General features: G+C 31.4%; 1 protein-coding gene across 1 annotated transcript in view; it reads right to left on the bottom strand.

Moving 5' to 3' along the window:
• Positions 1-15,039: 15,039 nt before the first annotated feature.
• LOC108904425 (homeobox protein Hox-C4) overlaps positions 15,040-25,743 on the bottom strand; it is a 63,790-nt gene continuing 53,086 nt past the window's right edge. Inside the window, exon 2 of the mRNA XM_018706977.1 lies at positions 15,040-15,668. Within this exon, the coding sequence (XP_018562493.1) occupies positions 15,040-15,668 (629 nt within the window). The remainder of the gene's footprint in view (positions 15,669-25,743) is intronic.

Below are 25,743 nucleotides of genomic sequence, written 5' to 3'. Positions count from 1 at the left end.
GCCATTTTGCCTTGTTGAAAAAAAAATAATTGTGCCTTCGAAGGCTAAGCGGTAATATTTAGTAATTCATTTGGAATAAAGAATTCAGTGAGCAGAAGCAAAAAATGTTTAATTAACAGAAATTAAAAAATTTGGAAGATACTGCCGAACGAGTAGGTAGCGTAAATTTTTCTGTGATAAGACTGTCAAAAATTAGGGATTCATCAAGTCAAATAATATTAGAAACAAACAACTACTTGAATTGGCTAGAAATTAAACTGTTTTAAAAATACACCATGACTTAATTAAATTGGAAAATATTGGAAAATTGTAAGTAAATTATTTATTTAGTTTCGTCATTTTTAATATACCACAGGTTTGATTTTGAATTATTCAAATATACCTGTTTTAATTTTTTTAAGTTCTTGAAAAGACATGACTTTTTTCCGAATCTAAGCCAGATTTTTAGTAAACATTAGCACTTCCGTTCCCGTTGAAAGGCAGATTCTCAAATCAATTGTCAAATCAGGCAACTAACTATTCATTAGCTTAGAAATTTTACGTATTAGATTAGTAAAAGAGAAAGATGAAAACTTATATTTGTTAATAGTTTTTAATGTTATTCGCAGTAAATATTTCATGTTCCATTATGGTAACAGTTTGATACGAAAGCATTAAATTTAAAGAAAAATAATTCATGATTTACTTTTCAAATACAAATCTTTTTATAAGCCTGATTGCTAATTGCAATTTCTCAATATCAATTAACATAATTAAATTAATCAATATTCTCGAGGAACTGATTGATACATGACTACCTGGTTTTGCTTAACTTGAAATTCTATATCGCTACTATTTAAGAAATTGACTTCAATTCAAGCCAATTCAAGTAAAGCCGTGAAACTCTATTGAAGGTCTATAAAAATAATTTCCATAAATCACCTAATATGATATGAAATCATGTCTTTAAGAATGGCACAAAATTTAACTGGAGATTCCCAAGGATAAATTGAGTCTAATAAGTTAAACATGCCTTAATCAAATCTGACTTCAATCAGATTGAAAATTTCACTATACAGGGTATTTCAGTTCGAGTGAATCAAACTTTAACCACAAATAGAACTCAATAAATTATTTAGAATTGCTTTATAAAGCAAGGGTCTAAGTCTCATCGTTTTCCCTGTACAGGGCCGTTTTGGTCGGTTGTTAAAATCATATTATTTACGAAATCTTATGGTATGCTTATAACAAATTGATTCAAATTTGGCGTTGTGTTAACATTTACACATGTGCATAATTTACTGTAAAATTTATAAATTTTTGTAGGTCAGTGGCGTAGGAATGGGTAGTAAAGTGTTTTTTTTTACTCCAACGGCTACGCCACAGACCTAATAATCATTTGGGACTCATTCTTAGATTCATTTTACCGAATGGCAGACGGTTCTTGTGATAAGAAAGACACTAACTAATATTTCAAATCTTTAAAATAAAATGACATTTCCTTATGACAGATAAGTCTATTATTGCTTAGTTGCTTAGTTGTGTTTTCATGGCAATCGTTTTGTACGGATACTGTAATGGACGCACAGCGAAAATTTAAAATTAATATGTGGGTGTAATTTTTTAAAGAAATTGGTTCTATTTCATTCGTTGAATGAACACGGATACCTATAATTGCTTCAGAATGGCACAAATGAAATTTTCGAGGAGGTGCCATTGAATATGCTGTCCACCGCACTATAGTGCAACAAAAAAATGAGCTATCAGGGGGAATTCACCACAATACACATGCAATAAATAATACACAGGAGATTATTTTTAGAATTTACCAGTCGTTTCGCCGATTTACATATTTAATATTGTTTTGAATTATAAGTTAATGCGTGACATTATAATAATATTAATTTAAAATATATTTCCTATCTTTAAGAAAATTTTCTCAGAAGAACGGTCTCCCATTCAACTGAGATTTTCGGTAAAACAAATCACTATACCGATTTTCAACAAGTATACCTTTTTTATGTAGAATTGTCCACGGAATCTAAAAATAAATCCCTAATGATTATTAGGTAATTGGCGTAGAAGTTGCACTGAGAGAATTTCTTTGCTATGGTTAGTAAAAATCAATTAACCGTAGCAAAATATCTACATTAAATAGGCGCCAAGTGAGTTGCCTTCTTACCACAAGAAACACTGCTTTGCTGAAAGGAACTCACTTGCAGTAAGTAGACAGTTTTGCTATAATCTCTTTGCTACTTCAAGCAAGTCAACTCAGTAACCCCAAGCGACTCAACTCATTAACCCCAAACGAGTCAACTCATTAACCCCAAGCGAATCCTCATTAATTCCAAACGAGTCAATCATTAACCCCAAGCGAGTCAACTCATTAACCCCAAGCGAATCAACTCATTAACCTCAAGTGAGTAAACTGTATCAACTCATTAACCCCAAACGAGTCAACTCATTAACCCCAAGCGAATCCTCATTAATTCCAAACGAGTCAATCATTAACCCCAAGCGAGTCAACTCATTAACCCCAAGCGAATCAACTCATTAACCTCAAGTGAGTAAACTGTAAACCCATTAACCCTAAGAGAGTCAACTCATTAACTCCAAATGAATCAACTCCGTATTTACTATTTTTCGGTGTTGTTGGCTATCCTCACTCTTCGTGCACCATGCAATGCAACTAAAAATGTTGTATATATCTTCCAACAAAAAATAATAAATAATCTTGAAAACCCCATTCGAGAAGTAAGAGTTTGTATTCAGCCTGCATTGTGTCACGCATGCATATAAGTACTANTATCTTCCAACAAAAAATAATAAATAATCTTGAAAACCCCATTCGAGAAGTAAGAGTTTGTATTCAGCCTGCATTGTGTCACGCATGCATATAAGTACTATTGCATACCTACGCAAATACCCAAATTGAAAACTTTCTGGCGGTTGTTAGACAACTGAAAACTGACAACATTCGATCACAAAATATCTATTTATTATAAAGGACCCAACGACTAATGATTGACGAACGTATATCCCGTGTTACGTATTACAGCAAAATGGCGAAACTTCTAACTTCTCTATGGGCGAAACCATGGTCAGCATAAGGCACGCGTAATCGTGCATGCGCACTGAGCAGAATTCCGATTTATTCTGGAAATTATTAAGTGAGGCCTCAATTACAGTAAATGAGCCCTAATTTGCTACAAATAAGGACTGACTAACACCAATTGGATCAATTCTACAAAAGTACATTCACTTATCCGAGCAAAGTAACTCACTTCGGACAGTCGACTAAAATAAAATTCCAACTGAACTCTCATAAAGCCACAAGACTTTTTTTTGTTGTGGTAGTAAATACGATTCAGCAAAACGTACTTACTTGTGCAGCATGAATTTTTTTCTGTGACAGTAAAAATTTTACCTACTGTAGCTAAAATATCTTAGCAAAGCCCCTCACTTGGTGCATTTCTCTCAGTGTGGGGTAAAAAAATCCCACTTTACTACCCATTCCTACGCCACTGACCTACAAAAATTTGTAAATTTTACAGTAAATTATGCACATGTGTAAATATTAACACCACACCAAATTTGAATCAATTTGTTATAAGTACCTATACCAAAGATTTCTTAATAATATGATTTTAACAGCCGACCAATATGGCCCTGTAAAGTGAAGACGGTGAGACTTAGATTTCTTTATAGGTCAATTCTGAGTTATTGAGTTCTATTTGTGGTTAAAGTTTGATTCACTCGAACTGAAACACTCTGTATAAGCATAATTTTAATGAGAATTTATTTCATAAATATTTCAAAAGTTATTTTAAAACGACAAATAAGAGTTCACAAAAGTATTTGTTCAGAAATACTATTTTATAATAAAATTAGTTCCATACGAAACATGTAGGTACTCAGTATGTACCTACAAACAAAGAGGAAGACCGTTCTATCAGATTATTTTCCTTAACTTTTTAAAGGTACCTATAATATGTTTTACCAAATGCATGTTTGAAAACTGTCCTAATAAATTTCCAATCCTAAGCCACCCTACTGTTTTTGTAAGTAATAATTTTTGAATAATGGTATTTAATTTTTTAAGTCTAACAACACGGCATTTGTCCAAGAAAAACTCTAAATTCTAGGTGCATATTGCAAAAATTGTCTTTTTCCCATATCAATTTAGAAAATTAATTAACTAAATAAAAACTGACGCAATAAAATTAAAAAAGTTAATGAAAATATACAAAAACTGTTACTTTTAAAATGTGCCTATAAAAACGTCATGTTATTACATCTATTTCGGTTAAAAAAGTTATAAAATTTTTCAAAAATTGACATTTGAATTTAAAATTGCCGCAGAGGATTTGCAATTTTAGGAATTTATAAGCTTCGAAATATGCGCATTCTTAAAGGGTATATTTAATAAAAAATATCTTAATGTCATTTAATTTTTTCTTATTATGTTAATGACATATATGTACATATAACCTATAACTCTTGACATCACGTATCCTTAAATCCTGTCTAAAAAAATACGACAAACAAATTATTTACTTGTTACAATTTCATGTCCATATGATTTAACGTATAAATTTGAATTTTAACTATCATAAATGAACAGATTTATTTTATCTTAATTTTATTCTTTTACTCTGTACATCACTATTCCTTCATACACATTTTTTTTCTGTAACTTAGGTTGAATTGATAATATTTAATAATTAAATTACTTGGAATTTTACAATAATCAGGAACATATTCGAAATTTTAATTATTTAATATAAAAAAAATCGTAGTAAATGTTCAGAACCAGTTGACCGTATTTTTTTTTAATTTAGTTACTTTTAAAGTATAAGTTTTAGATAAAATATGGTAAGCTTATAAGGCCGTTTAAGTAAAATGTAGGGAGATTAAGAAAATTAGTCTAAATGTCAAAATGTAAAAATTGCAGGCAATTCTAAAATAGGTCGGTTAAAAAAAAACAATTGCAATAATTTTGAGCGCAGTCTGAGCATACCTAGTATCTGTAACCTAAAATTATATTTTGACCTAGTTATATACAATAATTACATTGTGAAGGAACAAACGAGAACTTCGTGACGCCTACAGCATGTAAACAGATGCTTATTTGGTTTAAAAAGGATGTGACACCAATATTGATGTATGGCTAGAAGAGATGAAAAATAACGGAGTAGAAGGAAAGGATACAGATGTTTTGAATGAGAACCTTGGGAAAACCTTGTATGCCTATTCCTTGATAATAGACGAAAAAAAAAATTATGAATGAACTTGCAAATATTGTAGGTATTTTTCAGGAAATCAGATTCAGTGGAGGCAGATCAGTAGGCATACAAAATCATGGTATATCAGTTGGAACAAAGCATGTATTGACCTACAACTTATGATTTTTCTTTACTGCATAAGTGCTGATACAGCTTGAACTCATTTTGAATAGGCCGGTTCCATGAGAAACTCTTTCTAAATGTCCTCATTATTGAGTGACTCCACCTCATTCTATGGTTATCGTGCGTTGTCTTTGTCTGTTCCCATTTCTTCATTAGATCATCCATCTCATGGTGTGGTGTATGGCGTATAGTGCTGGACAAGGATGCGTTTATCCGATTATTTTGGTAACAATAATTAAAAAACGATAATATATTGAATCTCGATATTTAAACTAAAACTTAAAGAGAGACCATGTGTAAAAAATTACTCAATAATAGTTAAATTTAGAGAAAAGTCAACTCTTAATTAGTTTTAGAATAGGGTCAAGAGTCACTCACTTAATAGTTAGCAGAAACTCGGATTTGAAAAAAATTCACTCACTTCTGTTGCAATACTTTCACTCATAAAATTTGAGTTGTATTCATACTAATAGAGTGAAAATTTCACTCAATGGGGTGTGGACCGAAACTACAGATACATTACGGAGTAAAAGTGAGTGAAATTGATTTAATTTTATTTACAGTGTGCGTTTATGCGAGATATACTATGGTGTATAGTTTCACAAATTGTGTTACTTATTAAAAAAAAAATGATTTAGAGCTTAGTTTATGAAATATTTCAACTTTTTTGGATGTGAAATATTATATACTGATTCAGGATAGACTGCAATAAATAAATATTTTCTTCGATTTTAAAATTCAATTGGATGCCTTTACTATGTGAAATTGTTTTAGGTTACTTCTTCTAGGTACGAACAGAATTCACTGTTATCATCACTTAATATATCAATACGGGGTCTCTTAAGAAAATAGTCGAACTTTTTCTAAATACGCGCTAATGCAGATATTTAGTGATATGCGGTTGACAGCATTGCGTTGCGCATAACCTCCTCTATAATCACATGTTCTTGGATTGTTAATATCTCATTTAGTTTAGTAGGTGTTAGTGGCGATATTTGGAATGTGCGATTTTCTGATTTTAACTTCGGAAGTAAAAAAAAATCACAAGGAGCCAGGTCTTTCTAGTAAGGAGAGTGCGGGAGGACAGTAATCTAATTTTTGGCACAAAATTGACGAATTGACAAAGCTGAGTGTGCGGGCGCATTGTGATGGTGCAATAACCATAAGTTGTCTCGCCAGAACTCAGGGATTGCCGACAAATATCCACTCAATTTTCTTTCAGTTGTTCGATCATCAAACGAGGAACAAATTTTGCTGCAACTCGATGCATGTTCAATTTTTCAGTCAAAATAATTTCATGGCCATTGAAATGCTAACCTATTCTCCAACTTCTCCGACAGTCAATCCACGATTTACACGCACCAGATCTTTGACTTTCTGAATGTGGAAGTCATCAGTTGAAGTCGAAGGTCTTCCTGGTCGGAAATCATCTTCAATTGACTGACGACCACTTTTAAGTCGTGAAAACAGTAACATTGGAACATCATCTCCGTAAGCTTTTTTCAAAAGATGAAACGTTTCCGTGAAAGTTTTCCTTACTTCCACGCAAAATTTTACGTTGTATCGTTCTTCCAGAAATCGCACATTTCGAAAATCGTCACTAACAATTAAACACGTTGCAATCAAATAACAATATCACGAAAACTAAATGAGATACCAACAATGCAAGAGCACGTGGTAGCAGAGGAGGTTATACGCAACGCAATGCTACCAATCGCATAATACTAAATATCTCCATTAATTAAAAGAGTTTGGTTATTTTCTGAACAGACCTGATATACAATAATAGTTTATAGTTAAAATGTATAACTTTTTTTTTATAAGAAAATGACGCATTACTTGACACGTTATATTGACGAAAAGTTTTATCAAAACTTTACCATTACAAATCTATTGATATTCTAACAGCATTTTGTAAATGATTTAAAATAATCTTCTACCTATTTCAAGAAATTGGAAAAACTCAATAGGTATTCGGGAGGTCAAGATAAAAAGAAAGTTCTATGAACCCCGGCAACATTTTATTTTTGAGACAGTGTTGAAATTTGAGTATTTTCTACATCTGTGAAGATATTTAATGCAGAATGATAAAACTTGGACTAGAGGTCGAAGTCAAATGAATTCGTATGTATGTATGAATATGAATAGTGACCGAAATACCGTGAACCGTGTTCTCACTAAAAAGCAAGAAAATTGACCCCACCGCACATTTTGAAAATGTCCTGGTGTTTACAAAAATTAAAAATATATTTCATTTTCTTCGAAAACTAACCATTTTGGATTAGCTCTTTTCTAAATCATGTTACTGTGACTAGGCACTCAAATATACAGGGTCGGAAAGTTCCCATGGTTCATCGGCCGTTACGTGAGAGCGATAAAGTAAGTTATAGAAATCCGTGCGATAGAGAAAGGTGGCTATAATGAAGGCGTCTAATAGTCACCGCCCATTTCGCCCTTCTACAAATAATAAGTGGATCTTATTTGTGGAAAGGCGAAATGGGCGGTAACTGTTAGACGCCTTCATTATAGCCATCTTTCCCTATCGCACGGATTTCTATGACTTTCTTTATCGCTCTCACGTAACGGCCGATGAACCATGGGAACTTTCCGACCCTGTATGTAAAATAACCTAGACCTATTCATTTCTAAAAAGAAGTTCATATTCTTTTGATAAAAATTAAATACAAATACAACATATAACATTAAAGATCGAAAAAAAATTACCGACATGGAAATTTTGCATTTTCCTAAAGACAGCAAGTGGTATAACCCGAAAAATAAGGATTTTAATTGCAATATATTAAAATTCGTATTTTAAAAATTTATTTTACCAAACAAGTGGATCTACTGTAGAATTGGAATTAAGTTTAACAAAGTGCTCTGCAATGACAATGCGAGTTAAAAGAGATAATACCTAAACCAAAAATAGTCCGTTTGCCGAATAAAATTAAAGATATATTTTTTCTTGGGAACACGGATATGAGATACAAGCACTGAATTATCCAAATATTAATCAGTGGCGAATATCTCGAGTATTTCTATTACTGGTGTACGTAGTTATATCAGAATTCAGTGGATTTCTTCACTCTATACCAAATGTATTAAAAGACATTTTAGAAAATTTATTACTTATTCAAATTTCAACACACTAGTTCCAATACGAGCCATTTTCGGATATTTCCTCCTACTACTTTTATTCTTGTTTTTATCACTCTAATTCACTTATTTTATTTTTCCAACTAATTCTGAAACATTGTCTATAATTAGATTCCAAGTTTCTTCCAATCCAAGAAGATATGACTTCCCGTATATCATAAACAATCAAAGGCTATAATTTTCTCTTTTTCCTCATAGCATATCCAATTTAAGTTAATGAGAATGAAACACCAAATAATATTAGAAGTATACATATTTTATTTCTAATAATAATATATACAATTTCTATTTCTACACAACTTACGCTTTAGATAGATCACACTGGTCTTAATAACCTTAAAAATACATGCACAATATCAAGTAAAAGTAAGATTATAAACGATTTCACCTAATGGTCAGTTAGCAGTACCATGGAAAGAATGATTACACATATATCTATATCAATAAACCAATTTACAAAATTAAATACCCTGAGAAATGTTGTCAATATTAAATAAAATTATGAACAAATTACATAGTATGAATATGATGCAGAACATGTATTTTAGGTCAAATTATATAACAAAAATAGGTAACAATAAAACAATTCTTAAACTAAAATGGCACGAATATAAAATTTAAAAACCAAAGTATTATACAAGAAGAGAATATTTTGTAGTTAGGTGTCCTAGAATATTTTTGAAGGCATGGTTGGTAAGGCAGAACGAAAAAAATGTAAAAACATTCTTTTTTGTCTGTATATCCGCAAAAGTATATTTCTGCTTCTGTTTTAAGATTTCATGTATACCTTACTGAATGAACATAAATTTGTGCATGCAAAATTATTGTTTATCTCTGTAGACGTTTCTGGTGCTTATGGTTGGGTGGACAATAAATAATAAACTCAAAATTGCTTCAATTATTTTAAAATAATATGTTAAGAACTTAGTCTAGAATAAATTTTTAGACTGGTGGTTGGTGTAATAGGGACGTACGTTACAACAAATTTTTATGTCTGTTTCGTCTCATTAAAATAAAGGAAAAAACAAAGATATTTTTTTCTAAATGATTTATAATAGCTTTATGATCTTTCAAAGATTGAGAGTGAGTTTTTGTAAATTATTTAAGAAGATGCAGATGAAATTACTTTTTGGTGATAACCACCAAAATCTAAAATTTGAACAAAAACTAAGCAGTGTCGTTGGAATTAGAAGCGTTTATTTTACGTTAAGTAGAATCTTCATTTACATGTTTAGATGGATCATTTCCAATGAGGGCCACTTGGATTTTCGTTTTTGTAGAATATATCGCTCATGTTTAAATATTCCAAAAAAAAAGAAACTTCTTATATTGTAATTACTGAGAAATTTGAGCAAAGTAATTGAATTTGAATTATGATTTGCTTCTTATCAAAAAAACTTAAAAGTCACACAACTTTTAATTAGAAATGTCTATCCAAATCTGTAAAAGTGAATTCTTTGAAAAAAAACTTAAAACTAATAAAACTTAAAGTCTTTGAAAGACGGAAATCGTTATACGTTTTTTTGCTTTGCTGAGAGGAGTGCGAAAGTTTGTTGCTATTACACCCTGTATATTATTGAATTTGCTAGAAAATACAAGCGGCACTTCATATTATCTAAAGCCAAATATATAGAAAGGTTTTTGTATCCAACCTCTTAACATTGTTGCAAAGAAAATACCATCCACGAGTATTTATGTTAAAGTCAACTTCCATCAGAATCCAATATAAAAATTATGTTAGGAATGTATAATGCCTCCAAAGAAAAACATTTTAAAATTTTGATGATAAATGAAAATTCCAACTAAGTATTACAGTTTGTTACACGTAAGGTGAAATAGCTCCATCTAGTAACGTACCGTAGACTATTCAGTTATAGTCCGTCCCACTACTGCACATATTTTAAAGTATTCATCAAATAAACATATCAAAATACTGCGTTTTAATTTTATTAGCTAAAACAGTCATGAACTAATATTCCATTGGAAAAAACTTTATTATATTATTTTAAGCACTGCACAATTACTCCAATTCAACATAAATTTTTGGAGATTCCTCTCAATTTTGAAATCCTGTAGTTCTTTATCTTTCTCGTGAAAATCTCTACCTTCAAACTTTTAATAATCATTTCTATGTATACCTATTAATTTACCTGAAAAAATGTGTTTAAAATTTCGCAATAATTTTGCTAAACCATTCTGTAATATAAATAAAAGAAACTGGCTTTAAAATTCCTTGTTATACAAACAAATAAAAATGGTATATTTGTTTCTGAAATATCTTCCAACAACGAAAAAGTTTATCTTTGTCTGAGTATATGGATAGTTGACATATATTTTTGGCCAACTGTTCTGTTGGCCATCTCATTTATATACTACATAATTTTCTAAACAAAATTATACACTCAAACATAATGAAAAAATAAACACAATTTATGTGTCATATAAAACATACACAATCCACCCACCCATACTTGTGTCAACCCATAATTGTACTAATATGGAAAATACATTTATACTTCCATATGAATCCCAATGTTTGATAAATACAACAGACGAATTTAAAGAAATCCGATATTTCTAGGACAACCTGTTTAGAAATGTTCTGTACAGTGTGCTCCTTAATTTGTTTGACAAACTTCTTGTGTTCATTGGCCAAAACAAATATGAGACATTCAAATCAAATAGAGCTAAATTCTGACTCCTTACGATTATGCGTATTATAAAATTCAATATAGTTTGCTGACAGTGTCGTTTTAAACATCTCCAAAACCAGTTAAATCATCAAATTTGGTACACGTTTGACTATTAGTGTCTCACAGTCATACAGACTGTATGCATCTTCTACCAAATCATAGTGGATTTTACGCCACAAACCAATAATTGGATCATCAAATTTGGTAGACGTTTGACTACCAGCGTCTCACAGTTACACAGGGTGTATACATATTCTATCAAATAATAGTGGATTTTACGCCACAAACCAATAAAAGAGTTCTTATAAACATGTATCCGAAAACGCTTCGTTTTCGAGATGCGGTGTGTTGAAATAAAGAAATTAAATGCACTTGTTCAATTTCCAAAATATTTTAAGGGTTCTTAACGGTGGTATTTCGCAGTATCTCAGTCACTGATTGACAGATTTGTTCACTAACTCGCAAATTTTTGTCCATAATAATTATGGACCAATATCCAATTATTGGTTAAGCCATTAGGCCAAGTTGCATCAATCTACATTATAGAGCATCTTTAGAGGTATTTAAATAAATGTGATATATTTTTCAAATTTCAACACCCTGTGTCTTGAAAATAAAGCAAGTTGACACATATATTAATTTTTTTATTCATTTGTGGTGGCGAATCCACCATTAAAACGTGGCAGAGTATGCCATTAACATCCTGTATAAAATTATAAAATAAAATATGTTGACTGGAATCCATTTTCCTTTCTGATAATAGACATCTCGAAAAATAGCACGTCGAAAAATATTGATAATGATCTCAGATATAAATAAATCGTTCTCAAAAACTAAATTTTAAAATTTAATTCAATATTTTCTTGAAAATTATGTCTTTTCTGAAAATATATCAACATCAGTAATAATTTTATTAATTGCAATCCCTGGAATAAATAAAAAAATTCGTCATTTTCCTTTATAGCAACTAATTTTTTCTGCTCTGTCTGGTAAAATGTTCCATCGCTGTAATTCTGATATTAATTATGGGATATAGTCACAAACAGTCCTACCTACCTATTTTAAAGCGTCTTGTGATCGTAGGTATATTTTTGTATTAATAAATAATTGTTTTGAGAGATTATCAGCATTATTTAAATTTAAAGTTGTTGGAAATGATTTAATACGTATCATCATGTAGGGCTTATCTAAAGAATATTGTTTATGCTTTGACGTTGGTACTTTTTAAAAATCTAAATATTTTTTAAAATTTATATAGTAGGTAAGTGGAGCACCTTATACGATAGAATTGGAATGCCCCTGTTACAAGGAATCCGCCTCAAATGGTAGAGTCCTAAAGTATTTTTAGTTATGTTAAATACGCTCATAAAGTACACAATACAGTTATATTGAAATTAAAATGATGGAACAGTGATTAGTAGAAGTGTTATAATTTTTTTCTTTTTCATTAAGGATTTTTCATAGAAAGCTACAAAGTTTAAGTAAACACAGCGTGGATGGAATACATTATTCTAGAAACAGATGAAAAAAATGTTTAAGTTATGAAAAGTCGGATAACCCAGAAAACGTGTGTTGTTTAATTTATTATTTTGAGATGTCAAGGATGATAAAACAAAATAGTAAGACAGAAGATGCAGTGAAAAAATATAAAAAAAAACTGATTTCGATGCCTTCATTATAATGGATCGTCCTATTATACCTATTCAATTTTAAAATCTGTCTCGCAATTACAGGAAGTTGAAAAAACTCGAAATTAGATTCCAAAAATTAAAAAAAATAAATTATTTATTTCTTTATTTTCCATTTCTTTCTATGAGTCTTGATCTTTTAATTACCACAAAATTTTAGAAGGGGACACCTTTTCCGCAACTAGTGAGGCATCTTAGGAAACTGAGAGAAGATGACCTAGTGCAACATTTAAGAAAAATGTTTAACTTTGTGTTATGAATTGTCATTTCCAACAAGAGTGTATTTGATGTAAGAAGTATAAAGTATTGATATAAGAAGTAAAGCCAAAAATGTGAAAATGAGAACTAGTTTAGAAGATATTGAAATATTGGCCATATCATTTTCAAACTGTGATACTTCCGTAAAGCGGTACAGGATTTTTTGTACACACACATCCATGCTGCAGCTGCAGTGATCAATGCAGCGACTTCTTATTATATAGTTTCGTATGCCACTCGTTTGGTCGCGTATAATAAATTTTACCTTAACAGTGGGAATTCCTATACGCATTATATGTACGCGTCAAAACCATGGCATGCAAAACTATGCCATAAACAGTCGTTGCATTGAAGACCTAAGCCTTAAGACGTCGGAGCATGCTGAGCATGCGTAAGGCATAATTCGCATGCCATGCGACTGACGCGGCCTGCTGAAGCATGTAGGAAGACCCATCCTAAGGAGTCAGGATTGATCTCTAGTTTATTTTGAGTTAATTTTGACTAAGAAATAATCTGAAAAAGTTTGCCAAAAGGATAAAGGGACATCCTGTATAGGTATATGTACAGTGTGACACATTTCAAATGGAAACAGCCTTGTAAAAAATTTATTTATTGACCGATTTATGTCAGTTTTTTTTTAAATAGAGCATACAAAATTCTATTACATCGTATAAATTATGAAACACTTTCAGTTACGAAAGCATACTTTCTGTTTTGTTCGGTGTCAAAAACTGGTTATAGATTTTTTTTTTAAATCTGACTGCTCCACTGAATTCTGCACCTCTCCAATTTGTCCAAATTTCTTGAAAAAATATTAATTGCTCTTTGTAAATTTAATTTTAAAGATTTTATTAATTTCTTCTTCCTAAACGGGATAGAATTATAAATAAATTACCTAAATCAACAAATAAAATACTCAATGTGTTTTTCTTAAATGATCAGTTCCAAATAAAAAATAATAATAATTTAAGATTACGGTTCTATTCTTGTGGTGTTCATGGTTTATGTCATTATTTTTCTATTTTTTGTACATAACTATAATCGTTCATCGATTCAAGTTAAAAATTAACGTTTAATTTTGAATACACAAATTAAAAAAAAAATCATGTCAGTAAACATATTAGCTTGTGTTTAATAATTTATTGCGATTCCATAGGTTGATTATCCTGTTTAGGAAGAATAGAAATGACAAAACCTTTAATATTAATTTTACAATTAGTAATAAATATTTTTTCTCATAATTTGATACAAATTACATTGAGTGGTGCAGACAGATTTTAAATAAAACCATCATTAATCAATTTTCGTTAAGTTTGAAAAAAAAAATAAAAGTAGGCTTTGGTAACTGAAAATAAATTCAAAACATATTTGATTTAATATACTTTTTTAAGCTTCATCTTCAATAAATAAATAAATAAATAAATCGGTCAATAAGAACATTTATTACAAGGAAGTTTCCATTTGAAATGGGTATATGTACAATTCAACTGTTATTGCTGATTCTAAAAAATTACAAAATGAAATATACTTACACTTTGGTTTTCATTTTTTCCAACAAATATATCTAAACCATCTACAATATTAAAAATGCTCTATTATGTACAAAATGTAAAGACGGGAAATGATAGACTAAGTAAATTAGGCATCAAATGACTGAAGAACTAAAAACAATATGTATCTATTTGGAGGCTGATTCAAATCAAAACCGTAACAGTTCCCCGCTATTTAACATTAAAATAAATCATTGCTGTGTCACAATTCACGTTTACATAGCGAGTAATGCTTTATATTGTCGGCGTTTCATTTCTCATTAATATATAAACAGTACTTTTTCTACACATTGAGCTGCACTCACTTTTATAGAGCCGTGAGTCCGTAGTCTGACTTAATAACCGGTTGAGGCGTGCTCTGGACTGGTCCGCATCCTGGCGAGGACGAGAGGGGGGTGAGCGTAGGGCCTAGGGATCCTATGTGCATGCTGGGATCTCCATGCAACATTCCTGCGTGGTGCAGGGTTGTGGGAGGCATGGGATGAGCGTGTGAATGTCCTCCCATCGAAGAAGGGATCTGATGGCCAGACAGAGACATGTCCAACATATTTTCGCCAAGTCCGTCCATTTCTCTGTTGTTGTTTTTCCGTTTATCATTGTTATTTGCGGGAGTGCTGTTCTGTGTTTTCCCTCGAACTTTACCCCCAGACTTGGCATTTGATGTGGTCGTGGTGGTGACCCCAGCGGGATTCGTTTTTCTCCTAACGTTCTTCGTGTTGGGTAATTTGTTATCTTTCTTCCACTTCATTCTGCGATTTTGAAACCAGATTTTAATTTGTCTCTCTGAAAGCACTAAAGTGTGTGCTATTTCTATACGTCGCCTTCTGGTCAAGTATCTGTTGTAATGAAATTCCTTTTCCAATTCTAAGATTTGATGGCGAGTGTACGCTGTTCGTTGTCTTTTCGGTTCCATGCCCGGTGCGAAAGCTCCAGTTGCTGTAACAAAAAATGCGTATTAAATTATTGAAAAATTTCAATTGTTTATAATTGTTATTAATAGACAATAGTTAATTCAGAAGAGGTCCTTATATCCGGATGTTTTGTTTATGAACAAAATTACAATTACATAAATGTGTAATAAACCGAGAACTGAATTTCTGGCAATATTTGACTGATCTTTTATTGCAAAGGTTTGATTCGTTCAAGCAGCAAAAATGCCTTCTTGCCTGAATAAGAAAAAAAATTAAAATATGTCACAGTTAAACAATTTAATATGTGTCCGGAAATGTCTTGTTAAAAATGAAGGGGTATACAGGGGAGGTCAAAATAGTTGTAGTACTTCATATTTTTTTTTCCTATCTTGCTTCGCCTTTAAAGAAAGAAGTTTGAAAAATAAATTCCAATATATGAAATTTGAGCAATTAAAGTAACTCATGGTAATGTTCATTTCAAAGTTTAAACTGATATTCAATATGACTGGATTATACAGGAGCAGACGAAATTATCCCTTTAAATTCTTCGACAGCGTTGCCATGTTTGACATTTTTATTTCACAGTTGGATTCCTCTCTCACGCTAAAAAAAGGTATACTCTATATCAGTCGTTTTTGTGAAAATCGAATTTTATAAACAACATACATTTATTGTATCAAAAATGTGATACTAACATTTTTATAAAAATCTTGGTTTCTATAGAATTAAAAGAAAAAAGAGAACCTGCACGTTTAACTTGAATGCATTTTTTAAAATTGCTCAAAGACCTCTGCTGTGCTCGAAATAACATGTGGGATGTGGATGTGTGGATGATTTTGGTGTATGTAATTACGCGATTTAATAATAATTCTTCTCTACTATTTACAGGAGTTTTAGGAAAAAAATCGAGAGGATTAAGATCGGAAGACCGAGGCGGCAACGGAAAAGGACTATACCTCGACCGATCATCGATCGGGAAATGCGGTATTTAAATAATCCCTTACTGCCCTGCTGTCTGTGAAGGCCAAAAAGGTACTACTAATATGCCTTCTACTTGCTCTGCAATTATCTTTTGTAAAGTTATTAATATAAGAGAAAATGGGGGAAATGCATAAAAATATTCCCTTTTCCATGACATTGTAAAAGCGTCCACCCCTTGAGAATCTGGATCTTTTCTCCAAAAAAAAAAAATAACGCTCATTTTTGTGGCAAAGAGATCAATATCGGCTCTTCGATGAATTAAAAAAATATCCAGATCGCTTTTTTGAGTATATGAGGATGGACTTAACGACATATAATTATATAAATTAGTGCTCATTTAAACAAAAATTGGAGCAATTTTAATAAAATGCCCGTTGAACCCGAGGAACGATTAGACATTTTTTTAAGAAAACATTTGCTCAATCGATTTCTATGCATCTTAAACGCCAAGTAGAAAATATCGCTTCGATAGCACATACAGGGCGTTTGTTATGGAAATTACCATTTCTAATAAATAATAATTTTTTAATGTCCTGTATAGGTAGCTATACATCTTTATTGCAACCTAGTTGAAATGTGATACTAACATTTTTATAAAAATCTTGGTTTCTATGGAATTGAAAGAAAAAAGAGAACCTGCACGTTTAACTTCAATGCGTTTTCTGAAATTGTTCAAACACCTCTGCTGTGCTCTAAATAATATGTGGTGATCATTACTAATAATTTTGTTGTATGTAATTACGCTATTTAATAATAATTCTTCTCTACTATTTACAGGAGTTTTAAGAACAAAATCGAGAGGATTAAGATCGGAAGACCTAGGCGGCAACGGAAAAGAACTATACCTCGACCGATTATCGATCGGGAAATATGGTATTTAAATAACCCCTTACTGCCCTACTAAAATGGGGTGGTGCACAATCGGGCATAAGCGGTTAGCGTAAATTCGAACAGCTTCAGAATTTCTATAAATTCGTACATTGGATGAATATCTGAAAATTATTCGTAGCTAAACTCCTCCATGATATTGAATCAACAAATGGTGTCACAATGATTTATGACAAATATTTAACTGCTAATTATACATACTTGTTGACAGTCATCTCAATTAATGGAAATATAGAAACAAAGATTTTTTACAGAAATGTTAATATAACATTTGTGATATAATGTGTTGTTATTACAATTCGATGTTCTCAAAAGCGGTACAAGATATCGGTATACGGTATACCTTTTTTAGCAAAGTGAGAGAGGAACGCTATCAAAGATGTATAAATTTAAATGGATAATTTCGCCTGCTCTTCTTTAATCAAGGCATTTTGAATATTAGTTTAAACCTGGAAATGAACGACTTAGCAATTATAATTGGAATTTGTTTTTCAAACTTCTTTCTTTGAAGGCGAATAACTCCACAACGAAACCTGACAGGAAAAAATTTTTTATGGAGAACTACAACTATTTAAACTTCCCCTGTATATATTTTTGACATGACCTTTCCGAACACCCTGTATAGGACGGGAATAGATATGTATCCTCCTTAATGAATATAACCTAACTCGATAGGTTTAATAACAATTAGGTATACTTGCATAAGTATGGAATTCCCAAAATTGTTGTTAAAATTAACAATTAAACTGTACCTATTCAAATCATTCCACTTCCGATCTCCATAGCAATTTTCTCCTAAAGAAATAGAGAAATGCACGAATAAAAGAAAATATAATGATAAAAGTCATAAATATAATATTTAGAAAATAATTACTATTACCATTTTCAAAAGGTATACTTAATATTGTATTACATTAATCAAACTTTACTTAATGATACCAAATAAGAAAAACCTTCAAAAGATATTGGTTAGAAAATGCTATGTATGCAAGATATAGAATGTAATTTTTAAATTTCTGATTTTTTCATAAAAAGTGGAGTGCCTTTAGTGCTTTGTTAGCACTTTTTTTGTTTAAGGATTAATTGATTTTCTTTTATTTGAAAGTCAGCTTCCAAAATATTGAGAAATGTCATTCGTTAGTACGTAGCTCTACGATTGTTTTCATTAGTGTTATCGTACGTTGACTATTTTTTATATTTCAATGCCAGCCCCCAAAATGTTAATATCTAAACGAATTTCATGTAATTCATACAGTGCTCCATTAGTACTTCTTATTGAATTAATTGTAAGTAGTTCTTTAGTTTAAGCACTTATTTATTTTTTTATTGCAAGGTCTACCCCCAGTGTTTCGGATTCAAAGGATTTTTATATCGTTCGTTAATGTTTTGGTAATGCTTAATTTTTGTTAATACATCTTTAATTCAAACAATATTTTTTCTTTGTATGTCAAGTTAACTTTCAAAGTGCTCCGGATTTAAACAAATTTAATGTCCCCCGTTGCAGTTTCGCTAGTGCTTCGATCTCTTTGGTTAGTGCTTGGCTTAGCTTTCGAGTTTTGATTTATTCTTTATTCTCCAAAATGTTAGCCCCCAAAATGTTTCAGATTTAAATGAATTTTACGTCATGTGTTGTTTTAGTACCAACAATATGTGATTTCTCAAAAAGTTATCAAAATCGAAACAAAATTGTTGTCATTCATTGCGGCTTAGTTCGCTCTCAAGATACTTTTTTACTTGAATGCCTAACTGCTAAGTATCAAAATTAAATTAGTGTTATTCGTGTGTCCAATTTTGAAAACATTGGAAACTCACCTTGCAATTAAAAGAGTCAAATATTGCTGAACCAAAGGTGCCCTAACATGAACAATTTTATTAATGCACGAATGACATCAAATTCCTTTAGATCTGAAACATTTTGTGGGCTGACTTGGAATAGAACAATCAATTTTAAATAGCTAAGAAAGCACTAATGAAAACAATTGAGGCACTAAGAAGCAGTAACGAATGAATCAATTTTGTTTCGACTGTGAATATTTTGGCTTTCAAATAAAAGGAAATCAATTATTTCTGAATCTAAAGAAACATAAACGAAAATAAATGAAACACTAAAAACAGTAACGGCTTCACGGACCTGTTTTTTATTAGATTCAAAACGGCTATAGATAAGCAACTGAAAATATCAAAATGAAACAAGACAAAGGCACTCATTCCAGAGCAGGTATAACTGAAGGATAGATAGTACAACCAGTTTTGACCCAACTTTATTGGTGTGACTTTTCTTGCATTATCTAAGATGAAAACTTAAAAAAATTTAGATGTGTCCAATTTAGATTTTGCTTTGTTGGTTGTTAAAATGAGGAAAACAAAATTGATTACATTACTTTTATTCAGCAACATTTGTTTAATATGACATTTTTTTATAAAAATTATCCAGATTTTAATGTTCCAATCTTAAATACCTCAAAAATGTTGCATCACGAAGTATGAGGAAAAATTGAAAAATTCTCACCTTCAACTTAAAACTAAATGGAAGTTTTTTAAAATAGGGAATACTTGTTATGTTGCATTTGTTTATTGGCAATTAGGGAATATTTTTTCCCAAAGTATGAAACTTTTAACATTGTGTACTAAATAGCAGTAATCCAAAGTGAGCGTTGTTTTACATTTTTAAAAACTACAATGAGACAAAAAAGAAGCGTTTTATCTAAAACCTGCTTTAAAGAAAAAATATAAAGTTTATAAGTTTTAAGAATAGACAATACTGTTGTTTTGCTTATTAGTAAACGCACCAGAAATTTGTGAAAATTATTACATAAACCGTTTTACATCTAATTTATCTATGAATACAAATTTACTGGTGGGTTACTTTGTATTCTTCTTATTTGTCTAATTAGGTACTGTATATACCGCTGTAGTTTTGCATAATTTAATATGATTATAATATTTAATAACTAATCACTCATATTTTTTCGGAAAGCTTGAAATACCTAACTGTTACTGCCGGAAGATTCAAGTATGCGAAATATCAATAATAGGTAAGACTTCCGGTCTCTTATAGATCAAGAAATTGCTCTAATAAGTTACTTGACGTGAACTTTTGTTGTAAATATGAAAGCAGTGCAATTTAATATAGGTACCTATTAGAGGCAATGTACAGTTCCGTTTGACAGATAAATGAAACCATGATAAATATTTCCTGCTAATAATATCACGTTAGGTATTGAATCAGTATATTAAATGTAAATTCATAAATAGTTCCTTTCAAAAGATACATATTTGTCTTTCAACTTTCATTATTCTCACATACGGTATTGAAATATGTAAGACTGTAATAATTCTACACTAGATTCTAACTCTTAACTTTGGCACAATATTTAGAACCACTTTTTGAAACAAATAGAACTAGAAGCTTGTCTTCAAATAGCATAATGGAATTTGTTAGAATTTATATTTGGGGTAGGTATTTTATCTACCATAAGTCCAGAATATGGTATATATGTACAATCTAAATAAAAATACGACACCTTTGGGTTTATTAGCATAATTTCCAATTCATACGCTGAAAATCAATGATTCAATCGTTGTTCGTTTATCACCAAAAGATCAGTAATTTGTTTATAAAAATTGGTGGCGACATACTAGTGCAAGTAACATATTTAAATTTGTGCACTGAAAATTGAACTATTATAATAACTTACTGGTTAACATCATTCGTGTATGCTATAGACACGATATTGCTGCTACTTAATAAAAGTTAATTCATTGGCAGTCAAGAGCACATATAAATACAAAATACGGTTGATTAATAACAATTAGAACGTCAATACGTTTTTCAGAACAGCATTATTAATATATCTCTTGTTCGCAATTAGTTTATATATTTTAGTGACTACATGAAAACTTGGTGAAAGATAATGAGTTATTCGAAATGCCTAAGCCGAAAATGGGCTCCAGGAGAATCTAATCTTCGACATCATTTTCTATCGAGTAGTTTAAGTTCGAGCAGCGTCGCTAAGGAAATCTCAAAAAACAACTGAAAGAAAAATATTGTTAGTAACCAGCATTATTATAACTATTAGTACATCATCTATAAATCAATTGATTCCATGACAACGGTAATAAAAGAATTATCATACTGTTGCTGTTTGGTATGAGTGGACCGACAATTTTATTATCTATCAAGAATTAAATAAACGATGCAGTGGTGGTTTTGTAAACATGTTTTTGCAGAACCAAAACAGAGCCAGTTCCAATAGAGCTCCTAAACGTTATTTCATGTTAATGTGGTACACATGTAGAGCACCTTGTAGTTGCCGAAAAGCAAGTTTGCGGTGCACTGTAATGTGCAAACATTGCGCTGGCGAAACTTGCGATAACGCACAACCATTGCCATTATTTGAATTTGGAAATGACAGCGATGATGACGATGTTGATGACGACCCTGAAAACATCGATCCGGACGACGTTGAGGAAGAAATGAATTCACCCGAGCCTTCCAGGAAAAGAGAACTGTGTTGATGATCTTCATGCAAATCGTGAATTAGGCCTAAATAAATAAATGTGCTGTAAGTAAAATTGTAGCGCATTTACTCCCCTAAAACTTTTATTAAAGTTATTTTAAAAAATGTTTATAAGACCAGTTTTGTGGTAAATGAATTTTTTGTCATATAATGGGCGGTAATCATGTATTAGAGAGTTACAAAAAAATGTTAAAAGGAAAAGTTGCTCAGAATTTGATACTCTACATCTTCTATTAAGATCATTTTGCTCTAAAAAAATGTTTAGGAAATCACCCTCATAGTGCAAGTCGTAGCAGGAGTTTGATTGAGATCTTTTGGTGGGATACTCAGGAGGCAGTCTCTAAGCAACCCTGAAAAAATTATCCTTTTTGGATTTTTTTTATAATATGACCAAAATGCTATTTAATTTTTCCAATTCTGACAAGGTTTCCTTAATAACAGATGCTATCAATGATAACAACTTTAATTGAACTGTTGAATCCTAGAATATTATAGATCCCAGTGTATTTTATAGTTATTAATGTGATGTAAAGAATTACCCAACCTCCACAAGAAAAAAAAAAGTCTTGTGGAAATGACCAGAATACATTATTCCTCCAGGTATTATTTATCAACGGCTGAAACCAGTGGTGAGATATTTGTATTCCCATGTATCTTGCCCGCTTAACATGAATCCGAAGTCAGATTTGGCCCAAAAGGCCACAAATCCTTTCTAACCTTAAAAAAGCTTAAAAATCGACAAGATGAATAAAATAGCTTAGGTATAATGATCCAGTTACGATTTAACACCGACTGAACATTGTGGCCTGACCTATATATTCCCGAGTATTTTGACCCACTGAATTTGGTATCAGAATTACCCCAGCAAATCACCAGAATTTTCTAACCTGAAAAAATAGTTAAAAATCGTTAATATTCTCGAATTTTAGAATAAGGATTACACAGACATACAAAAAAAGAAAAGTAGTCTGTTCCAAAGACTAGACTTATGCATCTATTTATAATTTGACCTACTGAATCCGAATCCAGGTCCACAATTGATACATCAGCTACCATTTTTTTAAATCGCGAAGAACCGCCCTTAAATACCGAAAATATGGATAATTATATTTTTCAAAACACTGAGGGTGTCCATTTTTCACTCCTGTTTCTTATGTCTATGGGATTGTAGAGACAGAAAGAATCACTATGAACAGAAAGTATGTTCAAAAAGAATAGATTTCCATCTAGAGTTGAAAAACGACAAACAAAAAAAAAGGTAGTATGTTCCAAGACTGAACCAATGTATCCTTATGCAATTTGATGCGCTGAATTAGAATCCTATGCCAGAATTGCTCCATCATATTGTACTCGTATGATAAATAATGTTTATCAGGAATATAGAGCGCTATACGGATAAACAGATATCTCGGTGAGTAATGTAGTGGAAATACGTATTCTTTAAAGTGGTGAAAGGAAAAATAAAAAAGACGAATCACCTGACAGGACCTGGATTTTATTTTAAAAATAAACTTCTAATTTTTAAAGAAAACGCAAACTGCAATCACGGAAGACAAAAATCTGGTTAGATCCCGAAGAGTTTTATTGTGTACTATGCATGAAACGAAAGCGTTACGTAAAACGAGATTGAAAGAGTATGATAATAGAAAGAACGAAATTGTTGTATAGCAAAGACAGTATAATAAGAAAGAAGAAAAAATAATAGAAATTCTCCAAGGTACGGCAAGACGAGAAGTAATTTTAAAAGGATTTTCTTAGGGATTAAAGGCATATCCTGGGAAAGGACGGCGAGTCGCTAGTCATAAGGACATGGACAGTGAGGTATTTAAAAAATGGTTTGCATCTACATATTTTGTCTCACATCGAACTTGTTGCAGTGATTGTCATGGATAACGGGCCTTACCAGTCAACGAAAAGAAAATTGACAGCATCTGTATGGAGAAAAGGACAAACTACGGAAGGCTCAAATACATGAAGTATGCAGTGGAGGAAATGGGCAAAACCTTTGGTGTTACACTTATTCGATTGTGACCGTAGCAGTGTAAACCCCTTTGAACTGATTTGGGCGGATATAAAAACTTAGTGGCACGAAATAACACAACTTTTAAATTAGGAGATGTAAAAGAGTAAAGTTAAACTGGAAAAGTGTGAAAATAATAACAATGAATGTCGGAGCTTGATACAAGGGTTGAAATTGTAATATAACAAATTATACTTTTCTCATTTTTCAGTGATTTGACTGATATTGAAGCGCCTTACTGTCACACTAAGTAAGTAGTCTAGTTAACGAAACCAATGGCTATGGCCCATAATAAAAAAAGAAAGAGGTGCACACGGATGGTACTAGGCCATTCTTGTCTACGAGGGCAAAATTGCCACATACATAATTTAGTACAAATAAAAAGTACATACCAACCTGTTGCATATTTAAATGTACCAAAAAGTAGATTTATAATGACAATCTAGCTTTAACTAAAATCGACATAACTATTTGTTTCTAAATTTAATAATTTTTAAACTGACACGCCATATCCGTATGACTTACATCCGTTGCACGAATCTGTAAGTTGAGAATGAGTCACTGTTTACAATTTTGGGAAGTAGAAGGGGTCAACTGTTACAAAAGTTATTTGACGTCAAAGATGATCTTTTATTACAGACCATTTCCAATTAAAACTTTTGTGCCTCTTGGGTTTTCTCGTATTCACCTTTCACCATTAAAAGTCCAAAATTCATGATTAAGTTAGGGCGTTGTTAGCAGCGGTCACAAACAGTACAACTTAAGATTTAACGTCACTGGTTATTTCTTTTTAAATTATAACTATGAACTGTATTAAATTTGAACTTTATATCTAAGTAGTTGATCAAAAACCGTTTCAATTCCAATATTTGAAGAGTTACAGAGCCCTTAGCAATTGTTTTAAGGAAAAAAGTTGCTATCTTTTCTTGGTTTGTATCAACGAAGATATGTTTGATTTTTAAGTATTTTTAATTTTCTTTTTGATTATAATTACGAGCCACAGCAACAAATACGAAATATAGCTGTGGGTCCTTGAAGAAAATTGATCTTTCCGACCCCTTTAAGGTTACAATAGAGGAAGATAATTTGGTTAAGTAAACCACTGTGTATATTAAAAGTCAATCTCTATCTAGGTCAAGGGTTACCTACCTGAAATCAATACAATCTATTTAGTCATCAAGTAAACAATACACTTTGGAGGATATGAAAATAACGTTTCAATAGATTTGTTTCTGCAGTAATCTCCAACGGTTTCCAGTTGTCCAGAACATGCGCATTAGGAAATTACCGTTTCTGCCAAACCAATATGAAATTCTGTGGAATCTGGTGTTCGTGCAAGGTTTTCAAACTGTGACATAACTATGGCGATCATACTCGTTGGAGATTTATCTGTATTATATTCCAATTATTCAAGAACAGATTTGAAGTTATACGTATATATCTTTTTCTCTGTTGTCAGTTTGTTATCCTTATTTCAAATTTCATTGTCAATACAAACTATTCATCATTCATCACTGAACTGTTAGCAAGTAGTCCACAATAGCACATCCGCAATAAAAACAGTTTACAAACTATCAGAAATTTACTGCAGAAACAAAGTTAACACCAGCCGAAGGAAACAATTTTGCAAATCCACACGTCGCATACTACTGTCAAGGAAATGACAAACTAATCTGAAATGTTTTGATTCC

The sequence above is a fragment of the Anoplophora glabripennis genome, unplaced genomic scaffold (genome assembly GCF_000390285.2).
Source record: "Anoplophora glabripennis isolate ALB-LARVAE unplaced genomic scaffold, Agla_2.0 scaffold65, whole genome shotgun sequence".
Taxonomy (NCBI): domain Eukaryota; kingdom Metazoa; phylum Arthropoda; class Insecta; order Coleoptera; family Cerambycidae; genus Anoplophora; species Anoplophora glabripennis.
The sequence above is the reverse complement of the archived record's forward strand: the minus strand, read 5'-3'. Positions and strand labels throughout refer to the sequence as shown.